This window comes from Phocoena phocoena, chromosome X, assembly GCF_963924675.1.
Source record: "Phocoena phocoena chromosome X, mPhoPho1.1, whole genome shotgun sequence".
Classification (NCBI taxonomy): Eukaryota; Metazoa; Chordata; class Mammalia; order Artiodactyla; family Phocoenidae; genus Phocoena; species Phocoena phocoena.
In genome coordinates this window covers 90911969-90928754 of record NC_089240.1, presented here as the reverse complement: position 1 = coordinate 90928754, position 16786 = coordinate 90911969, and the positions used below count along the sequence as shown (strand labels likewise).

At 48.4% G+C, this 16786-nt stretch overlaps 1 protein-coding gene across 1 annotated transcript in view; it reads right to left on the bottom strand.

Moving 5' to 3' along the window:
• FRMPD3 (FERM and PDZ domain containing 3) overlaps nucleotides 1-16786 on the bottom strand; it is a 63051-nt gene that overhangs the window by 46093 nt on the left and 172 nt on the right. Inside the window, exons 2-4 of the mRNA XM_065901290.1 lie at nucleotides 13720-13822; nucleotides 10416-10461; nucleotides 655-759 (exon numbers count right to left, since the gene is read on the bottom strand). Of these exons, the coding sequence (XP_065757362.1) occupies nucleotides 655-759; nucleotides 10416-10461; nucleotides 13720-13822 (254 nt within the window). The remainder of the gene's footprint in view (nucleotides 1-654; nucleotides 760-10415; nucleotides 10462-13719; nucleotides 13823-16786) is intronic.

Genomic DNA, 16786 nt, shown 5'->3' with positions numbered 1-16786 from the left:
CCAGATTGGCCGCTGCATGGCATGGGCGGTCAAGCATCACCTGCTCCTCGAAATCATACCACCCTGCAGTGGATTCTATACTGTCTCAGTCTGAGCCGCTTGTACTCCCAACATCACTGGGAGGTATCCAGAGGCAGGGAACAGGCATTTATTTTGCATCCCTTGTAACGCTGGGAACACAGCCGGTGCCTACTAAAAGCTCTGTGACTTAATGAGTCTATATCATTTCCCCCAGGCTGCTTCACCCTTCACTGCACCGTCTTCTCCAATTGAGACCTGGAGCTGTGGGATCACTTCAACATGAAGAGAGCTCAATGTCACCACCTCTTCAGAAAACCACTATTTCCTTCCTTCAAGTAGCCAAACGATGCTTATGGAGCACTGTGCTAGAGACGGAAATTTCTTGAAGCACCGTGAGGATTCTGAGTGTACTGATACATATTCCTTCTCCCCACAATGCCCAGGGCTTCTCTGGATGCCACACACCCCTCACTCAATACCCACCCAGAGTCCCGAGGTCCCCGCTCCAACCCCTTCATCATAATGCTGTCCATTCTGAGGAGCAGCAGATGAGCAACTGGCCCAGAGCGAGACCTCGACGGCCAGGCCGACTCTGGCCAAGGGCCGAAGGGAGGAGGCTGAAGCTGCACTTACTGCATCTGTTTCTCCAACTGCCACCTGCTCAGAAAATCGGACCTTCACGGGATTGGATCTCAGCTTGGCCTTCTTCGCGGCACTGATGAAGGCGGATTTGGGGGACTGGAAAAAGAACAGAGAGGGCTGGTGAGTTCTCCATGCCTGGGAAAAACCTGACCTTTGCTGCATGGGACTTAAGATGTCTCTGTATGGGTACCCTTTGCCCTGCTGATCAATAAGCCAATAAATAAGTATTGATTCCCTACTAGGTGCAAGGCAACGTGCTAAGTGCTTCCTTAGGTGACTGGTATGTTCCCTGTAAGCTGGGCATGAATCGAACTGGAGTAAGTTGAATCCCATTATTAATGCTCTAGGCCTAGGGGAGTTTGCAAAAATTCTTTGTAATAACATGCACTTAAGTTTTATATATTTGATTTTCTTAATGTGAGATATACCTAAATGGTGGTTTTTATTACATCTGAATATGAACATCGCAAAGGATTTACAGAAATAATCTTATTCACTTCAAAGATATGCCCTGTCCCAAGGATGGAGACTCATAGAAAATATTATTTTAGATGTGGAAGAAAGGAGGCCTAGCCCTCCAAAAGGATTTCTCCATTATTGGGGAGTAGAGCCATTAGGGATTTTACCCAGGTGTCCTGGCTTCCTAGTTCTGGGCTCTCCACTACTTTGTTCATCCAATTCTGTAAGAAATGCTCAATCAGCTAGGCTCTCCAGTTTTCGAAAACTCCCACAAATTCAGCAGGACGCATGGTTAGCAAATGCTGGAAACGAAGTCTTTCCTGGGTGGGCCGTGGATTTGAGGAAATGCAGGAGTCCTGGTGAGGGGCACCCTCACGTCTTTGGGGGCATTTATTCATCCGTGTGACAAATTTAGGGAGGGCCCACTCTGTGCCAGGCACAGTTCTAGGTGATGAGGGATCCAGCAGTGAACAAGATGGGCAAAACTCCCTGGCCTCAGGGAGCGCCCATCCTAGCAGGGACAGACAGACAGACAATAAACACAGAAATATCTCTTAGGTAGCAAATAAGGACACGAGGACAAATCGAGCAGAGTGAGGAACTACAGCAGAGACTGAGGCCGTGAGGGTGGGGAGCGGCCGGGGTGTTATCTTAGACGGGACGGTCAGGGAAGACCTCTTCCAGGACGTGACATTTAAGCAGAGGCCTGAAGGAAGTGAGGTTGAGACCGCCATGAGGACGTCTGGAGCAAGAGCCTTCCAGGAAGAAAGAACAAGGAAGTCTCTGAGGTGGGAGGAGGACTGGGGTGCGTGTGGAACAGCCAGGAAGCCCAGTGTGGCCGGAGCGGAATGACTGAGCGGGGAGCCGCAGAGGAGTCTGGGGGCTGGATCACGTAGGGCCTTGTAAGCCGTGTCAGGAACTTTGGATTTTGCTCCACCGGAGGGTTTTGAGCAGACAGGATCCGACTTGCATTTAAAACGGATGCCTCTGTCTGCTGTGTGGAAAACAGTACAGGAGGGTGGCAACCAGAGAAGGGAGACCTGTTCGGAGTCTACTGCACGAATACAGTTTAAAATATGATGGAGGCTTGGGCCAGGATGGTAATAATGGCGCTATGATCCCAAGTGAGTGGATTCTGGCTAGATTCTGAAGATAGAACCAAGATGCTATGTTGACGGACTGGTTGTGGGAGGTGAGACAGAGGAGTCAGCTGGAAGAATGGAGATGCCATTTACTGAGATGAGGAAGGGGGAAATCAGGCTTGGGGCTCCTTCAAACCATCTCCCCTACCAGTCTTGACATGGAGCCTGCGAGCCCTACAATCAAGCATTCCTTTGTGTTAAGGCCCTGAAGGGTCCCCACCAGCTGGGAAGGCAATACATTAAGCTATTTTCTGCCATTAACGCTGCGGTTGGGATTCATTTACTAGATCAGCCACAGGAGGGCAGGGCCCTAAGATAAAGACACACCAGCAACAAACGTCCTCGTCAGCTCTTGGGCCCTGGTCCCGGCTGTGTTCTCTTCCGGAGCCGACAATCTCACTCTCCACAGAGGGCGGACTGCAGAAAGCCACTGAGTCTCAGTGCTGGCTAGAGGGCAGAAACACCGGAGGGAGGAGCTTTAAAAAAAACCCCGGGGCTTTTAAAACATTTTTCAATTCCTGGGGATGGGGCCCAGGTATTGGTATCTTTTTAAGCTTCCGATGATTTCAAAATGCAGCTAAGGTTGGGAACCACTGAGCTAAAGGAACCTTAGACTTCTCATCCTGAGCCACAGAGACAATTTGTTGGCAGCAGACAATATAGCACAAGGAAATCCAAGGCTGGAGATCGTTGCAGAAAGCGATTACAGTATTGATTGTTCATGGAAGTCGAGAGATGCCTTTGTGTTGCGCAACTTGGTGCTCAAATCTTGGGTGGAGGCTGTGGGCTGGGGCAGGAGCAAAGGGAGGGGGCAAGATAGAAGGATCTGTACTTCTGTTCAGGCAGCTCTGCTTGACTCCGTCTCCACAGTAGTCACATTTCCACCAGAGGTGCCAGACACAAGGTAGGTGAACTCTTTGTTCTACCTGACAGCCACCCTCTCTTTTCTCTGTGATCATCCGTTATCGAATGCCCTCGTGCACAGTGTGGAATGAGGCATGTCTAGAGACCTGAATGGGTCATTTAGTCCACCCTTCATTTTTACATAAGAAACGGAGGCCAGGGAAGAGGATACAGTTTACTCAAGGCATCAAAATAAGTAGTGGAGCAAAAAACAGAACCCAGATTTTCTGAGTCTTGGATTAGCCGTCATCCCCCACAGCAGACTGAAGCTGGAAGTCCATTCCTGGTCTTTCGTTCACTGGTCTGGTTCTACCTTGGTCCTAGTGAATGGATTTGAACAAATGAAGAACCCTAACTGGTACCCTCTTATGTATCACGTATGGAGAGGGGACAGCCTCCTCGCTATCCTCAAGGATTACAGTCATTTCCAGTGTCTGTTGTACAGCTGTTTTCAGCTTGTTTGTGCCTCATTCCTCATTGACCCTTGTCCTGTTGGTTTCTAAGACTCCATCCTATTCTCGGTCTTCGGCCTTGATCACTGATGGTGACTCACTCGCTGTCAGCTGGTCTCTGCTACATGTCACAGAGTCACGTCTAGTTTTATGCTGCGACACAGGTGACACCTATCTTGCAGTGTGACTTGAGGGGCTCTCAAAGGTCACCCTGTCCCAAAGCATCTTCAGAGTGCAAATATGGGGCCTGAAGTTCCTGATACTAGAGTCGCTCATTTGAATTAAAGTACTGAGAATTGGGAAGGCCCTGGTCAACATTCAAATGTGGTACCTAGAAGGAATAATGAACCCACTTCAGGGGCCAGCAGACTATGGGCCTGTGTGGGCCAGCTCCTGCCCACCACATATTTTAGTAAATAAAGCTTTACTGGAACACAGCCATTAGGCCTACAAAGCCTAAAGTATTTACTATATGGCGGCCCTTTACAGAAGAAGTTCAGAGTCCTGCACTAACTCATTAGCATGCACTTACCCACTATGTCTAAAACTTACCTGATGATAAGAATCACTGGGAAATGCTCGTTAGAGAACACAGATTTCTAGGCCTACACCAGACTTCAAAAGTCAGAATCTCTGAGAGGGTAGTGCCCAGGAATTGTTGGAAACGTCCTAACGCACTAAGCATAGACTGAGTACCTTAAAGCTGGGAATCTGAGCTCCTGACTGACCCCATTTTTCCTCCAAGCAGCTGGGAGTCTCATTTTGCAATGGGCACCCTTTCTGGCTGAAATGAATTTTGGCCTGAAACAGGGGACTAGAATTGCTAAGTACCTCCGGGGCCATTGCAAGCCCCTTGAAGTAAATATGAAGCCAGCGGCTCCGTGGAATAAGCAACAGAAGAGAGAGGCTGCTTTTCCCTCAGGACTGAATTAGGCAGCTGGTGATTCTTTGACCATTTTTTAATTTGGTGGCTCTATTAGTACAGATTTCAGGGTTGTGTTCACTTATACCTTGGCCAAAGACAGGTATATGGCCAAACGTTTTAGTGTATGATAGGGCCGCACTTTGATAATTGTGAAAGGATTTTAAGAACACGGAGCTCAGGTTCCTGAAGCTTTGACAGCCTCCTGATTTCCCTTTCTGCTGCCTCATTTTCTTTGACACCTGAGCCTACTTATAAGCAATTCCCATAGCAACCACTGTGGGAGCCGGAGACAATGGAGGGCCATCCTGGTGCCAGGGGCCCACTGATAAGGGACCCAGGGGTCTTTCCTTCCTGCATTCGGGACTGCCTAGAGGGGAACATGTCCTCTCCCTGGCTTCCAAGGTCCCCCACAAACCACACATAACCCTCACTCCCCATCTATCGCCTAGTCGGGTGTTCTGCCCACAGCTCCCTGGACACATGGGGCTTCTTCCCACTTCTGTGTCTACCTCACGCTATCTCTTCACCATCCCCACCCTTCAGGGCCCCCAGCGTCCCTTTTGCTCAGCTAAATGCCACCTCTAAAACCCAGCTCAAACTCTACCTTGGTCCTGAACCCTTCCCCAACCTCGTCATTCCCCTCCCTGGGTTTCCTGTAGTACTCCTTGCGAATCCACACCACCGTTGCTCATCTCCCTAACCAGGCTGCGAAAGAAGAGACGACATTTCATATTGCTGTGTCTTCCCCTAGCACCAAGCGCAGAGTACGCAAATAGAAGGCAGTAGTTGATTGCTCGGGTCAATATCAAATTACTTCATCAATTCAGCAGATAGGGTTTGAGTACCTACTCTCTGCCAAGCAGTATACCGAAGAAGCTCTGTGGAAACTAATTCTTCTGCGGTGGTTCCCATTATTTTGGCTTTTTTTTCTGGACAGGTGGTTCCAAGCAGAGGGGACTGAGACTCTTTGGGTACAGGCTAAGTTTTCAAAACCAGAAGACTAGGGTTTCATTTGAAGGGACTGTCTGCTTGCTTTGCCAGGGCTATTCTAGGACACAAGCCAGTACTTTATTTTAAAATATTTATTGAGGGCATACGATGTGAAAAGGTCTAAGGGTACCAAAATGAATACATATTCAGTCAATCACGGGGAATAGTTGGTCACTCAAAGATTAAAGAACACTCTTAAATACATATAGACTTAGTAAGTGGCTATCTACGCAGTATGGTTTGAGGGTCCCTGGGAAAGGATTCCCTGTGACTGCCCAAGATACTCCCCAATGATCTGCCATGGTAACAGTCACTCCTTTAAAAGGAAAATGCCATCAGAAAGAGACTACACATTAGACTGTGTACCCTGGCTACATATCAGAATCATTGGGGGAGGGTTTTCAAAAGATCAATACCTGGGCTCCATCCCCAGAGCTTCTAATTCAATTGGTCCGAGGCTAGACCTCAAGGATCAATATGTTTAAGAGCTTCTCAGGAGGTTCAAATGTATAACCAGTAGAGAAGCACTGTATTAGACCATTATCAGCCACAGAATGTAGGAGTGGCAGGGGCCTTAAAGATTGTCTGGTTCAATGTTTCCCAAGTTCTACTGAGCATCAGAATTACTTGTGGCTCTTATTAAAAGTACAGATTCTTGGGCCACAACCTGGACCTGTCAGGAGATTTTCTTCTGGAGACTGTCAAGCTTGAACATGAGAGTCTGGTAAGAGGCACCCATGAGATGCCAAGTGCTACCATGTTCTGTGATGTAGGAGCTGTAACAGTGAACATGTGCTGGGGGTCTCCAAGAAGCTTTCACTTTAACGTGAGAGAAGATTCTCTCGGTTGATTTCTGCTATTCATAGTTGTGTGAGCACTGAACTAATGAATACTGAACAGTTGTTCCTGGGGGAAGTGTGTGTGTGTGTGTGTGTGTGTGTGTGTGTGTGTGTGTGTGTGTGTATCTCACATAGATTATAATCTTAAATTCTAAAAACAACTCATCCTGGTAGATTCGCTTTTCTTTATTTCACCAGGAGAAAATGAGGTTCTGAAGTGTTGTGACTTGCCTGAAGCTGCCCCATTAACAGAGTTGGCATTCAAACCCCATCCAACTGTCCCCAGAGCTGGAGCTTCCTGCACTACACTGCACTGCCCGCTACCATCTCCATCCTCTGGACGGCTCTGCATGACAGCTAAAACAAGAAGGCAGAGCATCGTCTTGTTTGACCTCAGCTGGGATTGTGCATTGGGAGACTCAAAATTTTCACGGTGTGTGCATGTCAGCAAATGACCAGGAAACTGCCGTGAGTGTGGATTTTGGAGTCACAAATAAATTTTAGGCAGTGGACGAATCTGCAAATACGGAATCTGTGAATACTGAGGATCGACTGTACGTGTATGCAAGGCTGACATTTGGTCGGGATGCACTGGTATGGCCATACCTGTGGTAAAATATTGAGGGATTCTCTCCCACTGATCGGTAAGTAGTCAGTGCCCTAAGCTTCCTGGGTGCCACCTGACCTCTCCCCTGGGACCTCTTTATAAAAGATCAACTAAAGGCTTAACACCTGGCACAGTTAGACGGCCTGCGAGACTATGCTCCAGTGCCTGTGGCTGGCTTACATTTTGATTGGAAGGCCCCTCCTGTACAGGCTGCTAATTGTTTTACCTATCACTCCTGTTTTTACAATATACACTCCTGTGTATATGTGCTCACCCACTTTTCAATGTTTCTAGGGTTTAGAGAGCACGAGGCCAAGGACTAGAATGTAAGCTCTCTGAGAGTAGGAACCATGTCTGTCCTGTGCACTGCCATATTCCAAGCCTGGAAGAGTGCCTAGAATAGTAAGCATTCAGTAAATGTTTGGTGAACAAATGAATGAACTAGAAACTCTCATTGAGGTTAGTCAGGCAAAGGTGTTTGGAAGACATGAGTCTCAAGGACAGAAGTCTGCAGGGCAGTGAGAACTAAGAAATGTACAAAGGAGAGAAGGAAAGCAGCCTGGCCATGGCAAAGAGGCCATGGGATGGGCAGTGGGGGCATAAGAACTGGGGGACAAAGGGGTGTTGGGGGCACTGGGATGAGAGTTGGGACAGAGATGCAGGGGGATGTTAGGCTCTTCATTCTGCACCTAAGTTTGGACGCTTGAGTTTAGTTTAGTTTTAGTTTAGGTTGCCGTGATGGCTGGAAGTTGGATTTCCTTCGTTCCTCCAACAAATACTTATCGAGTGCCTATTCTATGCCAGCTGCTGTTCCAGGCGCTGGGGATACAGCAGTGAACCACAGCCTCTACCCTCATGCAGCTGACATTCTATTGAGGGAGACAGACAATAAATACCTGTAAGTATAATATTTCACGGGAATGTAAAATGATGCAGCCACTCTGGAAAGTAGCCCGGCAGTTTCTTAATAAATTAAACATACATTTAATATATGACTGAACAATCACACTTTTGGGCATTTGTCCCAGAGAAATGAAAACTTAATGCTCACGCACACAAAAACCTGTACATGAATGTTTATAGCAGCTTTAACTGGGCTAGCCAAAGTCTGGAAGCAACCCCAATGTCCTTCAGTGGGTGGATGACCAAACAGTGGTACATCCATACCATGGAATACTATTCAGCAATAAAAAGGAGCAAACTATTAATACAAGCAATGGCTTGGATGAATCTCAAGGGCATTGCGCTGAGTGAAAAAAGCCAACCACCAAAGGTTACATACTCTATGATTCCATTTATATAATATTCTTGAAAGGATGAAATTACAGAAATGGAAAACAGACTGGTGGTTGACAGGGATTGAGGGTGGTGAGAAGGGGCACCATAAAAGGGCAACATGTGGGATCCTTTCAGTGACAGAACTGTCCATTATCTTGACTGTGTTGATACACGAAGCCACACATGTGATAGAGTGACACTGAAACTTACGCACACATTGTACTGACATCAGTGCCCCAGTTCTGATATGGTACTGTAGGTATGTAACATGTAGCCACCGGGAGAAACATGGTAAAGGATGTCACTGTACTAGCTTTGCAACCTCCTGTGAATCTACAATGATTTCAAAACAAAAAGTTAAAAAAATGTAATATTTCAGCTCTGCTGGGAAAATTAAGCAGTATCAGGAGATAGTGGCAGGTAGATTCTATCTTAGAAAGGATAGTCCAGGAAGGTTTGTACAAGGAAGTGACATTTGAGGAGACCTGACTAACAAAGTAACCCACAATGGGTCTCTGATCAGAGAGGTAAATTCCAACCATGCCACAAGCATCATTTTTTGGGGGAACTGGTAGCCATTTTCATGGCAGGTGATTGGGGAGTGAGGGCTGACTGCCCACTGCCCACTAGGCAAGTAATCATGTGCAGTAAGGTGGGGAGGGAGGGGCCTATTGGTAACACCCACTGAGGGGTGGAGCTTGCAAGCCCTGAGACAGGAGAATTGGAATTGAGAAAGGCCTAAATACCAGGAAGCGTGTGTGTATGTTTGTGTGTGTGGTTCACATTGACACAGAAGATGGCTGGGGGCCATGAGGAGAGGCAGTAAATGCCAGGGTTTGATTTGAACCCCGTCTTCCAGACTCGTGAGCCCATGCCTTGCATCTACGCACTGCCCCTCGCTTTGCACAGAAATGTCATCTCTCTCTGGATAATCTTTCCCTCCATCTGTGCCTGGGAAATCCTGCCCCATCTCTCAAGGTAGAGCTCAGGTGCAGCCTCCTCTGTGAAGTCTCCTCTGATTTCACGTCTCCCATCCCCAACAGATGTGACCTCCCCTGTGGCTATGGGATGGGGTTGGGACATAAGTGCTGGGGTGCAGGGTAGAGTTGGGGACACTGGAAAGGGACAACTAGGCTGGAGGTGGGAGGAGTGCTCTGAGTTTTGCATGCAGAAGTTTTGCACCTGGGTTTGTGAATTTGAGCTAAGATGACTAAAAGGATGTGACCTAGCAATGGACACTGGGCCTTCTGATTTCAACTTTTGAGAAGAAGGGTCTGGGGACTTTCACTTTTTTTTTTTTTTTTTTTTTGCGGTACACGGGCCTCTCACTGTTGTGGCCTCTCCCGTTGCGGAGCACAGGCTCCGGACACGCAGGCCCAGCGGCCATGGCTCACGGGCCCAGCCGCTCCGCGGCATGTGGGATCTTCCCGGACCGGGGCACGAACCCGTGTCCCCTGCATCGGCAGGCGGACTCTCAACCACTGCGCCACCAGGGAAACCCGACTTTCACTTTTAATAAACAGTCTTGGTGACTATTATGATCAGACAAGTTCAGGGAACACTGTTCTAGTCTAAATCCCTCAATTTACAGATGATGAAACAGGTTCAGAAAAGGGAACTAACTCACGCAGGGTCACATAGCCAGTTAGTGACTGAACCTGGACAGAGATGAACCTGTTTGTCCAACTGTACCTCCCCAGCAACTTTACAGTAAATCCCCCGAAACAGTGCTGTCTCACATATTGTAGGCCATTCAGTATACACCTGTGTGCATGAATAAATAAGATTAGCATCCACCGTCTGCAAGGATTAAGGGAATCGGACACTGGACAGGGAACTTTTGATGGGGCACAGCAAAAAGGAGGTAGAAAATATGTCCGGAACTGGGGCAGGGGTGGGGCAGCTTAAGTGGGGCAAAGCAGAGAGCACAAGGCAGAACAAAGCACTGTGTAGCCCTTCAAAATCCTCAAGTCTGGGATGTGAGTGTAGACAAGATGTTCCGAAAGTATGCTTCTAAGCTCACTCCTAAATCCCTGGCTCACAACGATGTTGGTCTTCGTCTCTCTCCTCGCCTTCTCCCATGGCTATAACTTTCCAATACGGGGATACGCTTGTCTCAGTCAGGAGGGAGGGCGGGTGGCGAAGAGGCTCACTCACCTGATGAGTGTGCAGAACTGTAAGAACGATGAATTCCTTAGCGTTCCTACAGAGAGAAGAGGGGACAGGAGAGTGGTGTGTCATGCACTGGGTACTCATCTAGCACAAGAAGCAACACCAGAATTCTCCCCTGGGCTGCATTCAGGTATATGGATTAGGACAGAGGGCAATCTAACTATGTGCATGGCTGCCTCGCCTGCCATCATTGGTGGCGGCTGACATACACCATACGTGTAGGTTCACACAGGCGTCTGAAGACGGTATTACCATTATCTCTGGGGTTATCATTTTTCAGGTCTTTTTTAAATATTCCTTCTCACATTCTCTCTATAGAAATCCTCAAACCCTAGGAGCAATTTTATCTATAAGCTAAAAAGTTCTCAAGGAAAACTAAAGACCTGAATTATGAAACTCAAAGGGAGCACAGTCAGAGTCCTGGGAAATGTGTACCATGATTATTGGCAATTTGGTATTTAAGCAAGAGGAGAAACTGAAAGGAAAAACCCAAAGGAGGTCATTTGGTCATCATGACTCATACTCAGCAGATTTGTTTTAATTGAAGGACCAAAAAAATGAGAGCCAGGAAGCAACAGACGGAAGGCAAGACTCTCCAGATAGCAAATATTCAAAAGGATGAAGAATTTGAAACTCTTCAGACAAGAATTACGCCAATGATCCAACAAGCTGTGAGGTATGAAAATTCTCTTCCAGGAATACAGAATCCTTTAAAAGAACTAAAGGAATGGAAAGAGTTTGCCTTGAAGGAGCTTCCCCTCTCGTTGTTGGCCTTTTTCAAATGTTTCTGGGAACAAAGGTGTTCAGGAAGCAGAGTCAAGATGCCCTTGATTCTGGGTATTCAAGAAAGGCCAAGGCTCCCTGCTCAAGGACTTGGACCATTTCCCATATTCAATGAGGCAGAGTCCAGGGATGAATCATCTACAGGGTCTGGGAAGCTCCCAGGGGAAGGAAGGAGTTGTATTCCAGGGAAAACACCATAGAAAATCCTGTCTCTTGACCAGGGCAGGTGCCTAGTGTAAATCGCATTATGTGACTCCTGCACTCCAGCCCCTGCCACATCTCCCCATGTCATGTAGAGCAAAGCCAAAGTCCTTGCAGTAGCTACAACTCTCCCCCTTCTTTACCCCACTCCACACGCTGGCTTCTCCCCTGTTCCCCAAACACACCAGACACACTCCTGCTTTATGGCCTTTACGCTGGGTTCTTCTTGCCTTCTCTAACATCCTCATTTTCTTCAAGTCTTTTTTTTTTTTTTGGCGATGCTGCGCGGCATGCAGGATCTTAGGATCAAACTTGTGCAGTGGAAGCATGGAGTCCTAACCACTAGACCGCCAGGGAAGTCTCCAAGTCTTTCTTCAAATGTCACCTCATTGAGGCCGACACTGGCCGTGCTATTTAAAGTTGCACTCTGCACTCCTGTGCCCAGCATTCCTGATCTTCTTTATCCTGATCCCCTTTCTATTCTTCAATAACATTCATCAACTTCTAGTACACTGTACAATACTTATTTATCATGTTTATTACTTATGGTGTGTCTCCTTCCACTAGAATGTAAACTCCAATGGGCAAGGATTTTCATCTAGCTTATTCACTGCTGTATATTTAGTGCCTAGAACAATGCCTCATGCACAGTAGACACTCGTTATAATAAATATTTACTGAATGAATGAATGATCTGCTAGCCTCTGAGGTTATCAAAGGAGTGAGCTCTGTCTTGACCCAGAAAATGCTCTGGGCTCCCTCACAAAATCAGGCTACCTTGTTCTGGGGTGCAAAGATATCCACTAGAAGCAAAGCAAAGACTTCCGAGGGGTCAGCCTGAAAGAACGCCAGTATACCCTGATGGGATTGAAAGAACTCACCCCATATTGGTGTGGTGGTGGAGTGTGAAGGGTGAAGGGTGGAGAGTGGGGGAATGCAATGGACAAAATGAACTTGGAGAAGAGACAAACTAAGGGTCATCAGGGACCAGACACATTCCAAGATATTAAGCTGGAGGGGGAGCATGTAAAGGAAGACCTGCTCTGGACTTCAGGAGGGAGTATTGCAAACCCCTCCAGAGCTAGCAAGGGGGTACCGCCCCTCTGCCTTTGAAGGGGAGGGAGGGGGTCTGGAGACAGGTGGGCTTTGGGAGAACAAGAAAGACAAGTGGGATGGAAACACTCCAAATCAAGAAGGGTTGAGGAGATGGATGCAGAGATGGAACAGACTACAGCAGGCAGAGAGGGAGAGCGGGAGGGCGAGCACAGGGCTCCATTTGAGGGGAGACAGCCCAGGTCCTCCAAACTGAGGTCAGCCCGTGGAATCTAGAGCCATCGTCTCTACCATCTCATTCCTTATCAACACGTGTATGCAAGGGGGCGTGGGGGTGCTGTGTGTGCATGTGGGAGTGCCTACAGTACGTGTGTGTGTGTGTGCAGGCATGTTTGTAGTGCATTATGTGTGTGTGTGTGGTATGTGGGGTGTGTGGGGGGGTGCCACGTTTTGTGTCTGTGTGTGTATGGTATGCATGTGGGTGTGTGTGTAGTATGTGGTATGCATGGTGTGTATGTATGTGGTATGTAGCGGCATGGTGTGTGTGTGTGTGTGTGTGTGTGTGTGTGTGTGTGTGTGTGTGTGGTATGTGGTGGCTTGGTGTGTATAGAGGTAAAGGAGAGGAAAAGTCAATGTGATTACTCCACGGACAGAGGGTGGTGGTCCTGCTAACACCCCTTTCTCTCTCTCACCTGCCCCCATATGGGGAGGGCACTAAGGGGTCACACACACTGTGAGCAAAATCCACAATGGCAGGTTCCTTCCTTCAACCCACTGGCCAGGGATTTGGATTTTCTTCTTGTGTTTTTTTGGGGGGGGATGGGAAACAGTGACTTGGTCACATTGTACTTATCTCAGAATGTCCTTTGAATGGCTTGTTTGGTTCTCACTGCTCACTTGGTCTGTCTCGTTGGTCACTCATTGTTCTCATTGGTCACTTACTGCACAGCAAGTCGAAAACCAAAGGGCATGGGTAAGGGGAGTAGCTGGGTGGAGGGAGGTGAGGTGAGCTCTGGCAGGAGGCTGTCCAGTGATGTGAGCAGTGATGTCTGCTCACATCACTGGACGAGGCTAAGCCAGAGTGTGTGAGGGCCCTTGGGCCCCGGATGTCCTGGGTAGCCAGGAACCCTGGCTCGGGCTGCCCTTCCTGGGAGGGCTCCTCTCTCAGGGCCAGGGAGAGCTGTGGCAGCCATAGCTACGCCACTGGTGGGATGGGGAGGGCCGTACTCAGCTCTTGCCAAGGCCCTATTACCTGATGAGTTCTATGAACCTCTCCCTGGGGGCTTCGCTCACGTCCTCCTCATTAATAGCCACAATCTGGTCACCAGCCAGGAGCTTGTCCTCAGAGGGGCCTCCTGCAGAGGAGAGGAGACAGGCGTGAGGGTTGGGAAAGCGCAGGCCTGGGTGGGAGGGAGTTGACACTGCCTGAGGGAGCTGATGTGGGTGCAGGCGACACTGCGGGCCACGTGGTGCCAGTGGCAGGGCCGCTGTTTGAGCCCCGGGCCACTGCTGCTGCCTGTTGTGGATGGAGGGCAGAGGACTGGACAAAGAGAATGGAGCGGCCCTCCTTTGGCTGGGAGTGGTGTGGTAGCAAAGGCCTGGTGCTCAGACGAGGTTCATGCGTGCTTCCTGGCTTGGGTCTAGAGAGGAGCACAGACTTCCGTTTCACCAGGAGGGATCTGCTTGGGCACAGAGAATGGCTTCCAGACTATTGGAGGGGCTACAGGTGATGGGAGGGGGCGAGGAATCTTCTTACTTGAACAATATCCAAACTCACTGGTCTGGAAGGATGTAGGCGCTCACTTGCCCGGAGACAAGGGGATGGACTAAAAGACCTGAAGGGTTTATTTTCTTTCACCTCTGAGACATGCTACTCTCCAAGAAATGAGGGGAACAAGGCATAGACCCTAAATCACGGGCACTTGGAAATTTCCTTTCCCTCCTTCCCATCTCTACTGTCAAGGTTTAGAAAGCAGACCTGCCTGAGGGCCTTACCTTCCTGGTTGGGGTGAAGGGTGGGTTTGAGGGGTGCCCCGGGCTATGCTGCCCGTGGTGTTTAGCAAAGACCTTCTTGGAGGAACGCTTTTTAGAGATTCAGGGAGAACGAGAAGTTGGACCCAGCTTAACTCAAACCTGAAAGGGATGTTTAACGACATGCCTCTCTCAAACCAGCCTGGACGCTTATTGGGATCCACTCAAAAGGGCCAGATCCCAACTATTCCTCTCTCTCTACCAAGAAGTGTGCTGTGCAAATTCCACAAACATGAACAATAACAGGGCCACTGTGTCACTTGAGCACAGCTCAGTGGCTCTGCAGAGTGGGGCCTGTGTGCTAAGTGTGGCTCAGCCAGCAGGCCCAGTCTCCTGACAGCACAGTGACTTCAGAAATGGGGAGCATGGTGGTGAAGAGTCCACTCTTTGCAGCCAGCCAGCCAGGCCCAGACTCTTAACCTCATATCGGCAATTCACTAGTTGTGGACGAGACATTTAATCTCTCTGAATCTTTCTTTCCTCATCTGTGAAATGGAGAAGTAACATCATGAGAATGTTGGGAGGATAGATGGGATGATGAATGTATAGCACTTAAAACAGCTGATTGATGTTGGTAAGAATTCAATAAATGGCAGTTACCATATCCTCCAAGGGACAATTCCTTCAACCCATTTCATTCCTCCTATCTACTTCTGCCAATTATGCCAATCTTTTAGGTAGAGGCCACTCTACCTATTCCCTCCCTCCCTTCTTTGCTTCCTCCCTTCCTTCCTTCCATCCAACCATCCCTCCTTCCTTCCTTCCTTTTAATGGAGGAGGGCCTCATGGAACTCAATCTCCATCACAAGCCTTGGCTCTCTGATGCAGTAGTAAGCTCAGTTTACTACTATTTTCACGGAATGGTCTGTTGGCTTCTTCAACCATAACTGTTCCTCTATAGGATGCATCTTATCTTTTCTTGCGCTCTCAAAAACAAGTTCTCTGCGATCAGCCTGCCGGCCCCGTGGCCTCCTGTGGTCTCCCCTGTGGCTTTCCTTCTCTCCACTTCTCCAACCCCCTCTTCTACATTCTCTACCACCTGCAGCAACCTTATGAATTCTGTCTCCTCTGAAGTTAAACCAGGGGCTCCTGGTCGTCTGTTACTAAGTTTTATCTGGGTCCCTCTTTCCCAGGACAAATTTGATTTCTGATCAGAAACTCAAAAACCTTTCGCCAAACTGCAAGACTGACTCGGGAGCCTTAGGTCAGCCATGAACTCTTGTACTGAATTGTTTTTTTACTTTATGCCCTCTAGTTGAAGAGCGAGCTTACAAAAATCTTTTTCTTTTCCTTGGAGGATTGCAAAATTCATCAAATTTCTGCTAGACCAGTTTGTACTCCGGCTGCTCCTCTTGACAGAGCGAGAAACTGCTGCAAACATCTAATGCCTCAGGCCCAGCAAGTCAGGAATAGAGCTCCTTTCGGTCTGTCTTTTCTGCCAATGCCGAGCAAGATTCAGAACAAAACAGTGCTCAGGCCCTTTCCCATTTCATTCATGACAGCAGGCTTTACAGTTCCGGTGGGGTTCTCGCTTGGTCCACCCCGCATGGTCCCATTCAAGCCCTGCTCCCCCCGCATGGCATCACACAGGCTTAAGTGCAAATCCTGGCTCTGCTGCTTCCTAGCAGAGTGACCCTGGACAAGTCATTTCCCTTCCTCTATGCCTCAGTTTCCTCATTTGTAAAATAGGAATGGTATTACTTACCTTGTGGGCGCAGCTGTGAGGATTGAACAAGATGGTGTAAAGCACACAGCAGTACCTCCATCAATGGTAGGTGTTGTATTGCCACTGTGGCATTCAGAGATTTCACTCTCCTCTCCCACCTATGGTCTATATCCTGACTCCAGTCTTTAATGGATGACCTATTTCATGAACGTGTCCTAGTCTCCAGAGCCTGATGGGTAGATTCTTGGGGACAGGAACTCTGTCTTGTATTTCCCTATAACCTTGCTGGGCTTAGAGTAGGCGGTCAATACATATTTGCTGAATTGAATCGGATGAGTATTCCTCATCCAAGGCAGTATGGCTCTCCTAGGAAGGTTCTGTGCAAAGGGAAGTTTTATTAAGACCCAGACCCTACTAAACCATCAGCTACGGCCTCTGTCTAGAGCCCAAGCAGCCTCGGTGGTGTGTGTGGGTAAGTCTTAAAAGCCTAGCTCCATCACACAGTCACTGGTTGGCAAGTCTTCACCCACTCTTCATGAGTTCCTTGGCAACACAGTATACTCGGGTACTCTGCTCTTTGGGGCGATGTGTGGGTGTTGGGGGGGGTAGGAGCCAGGGCCAC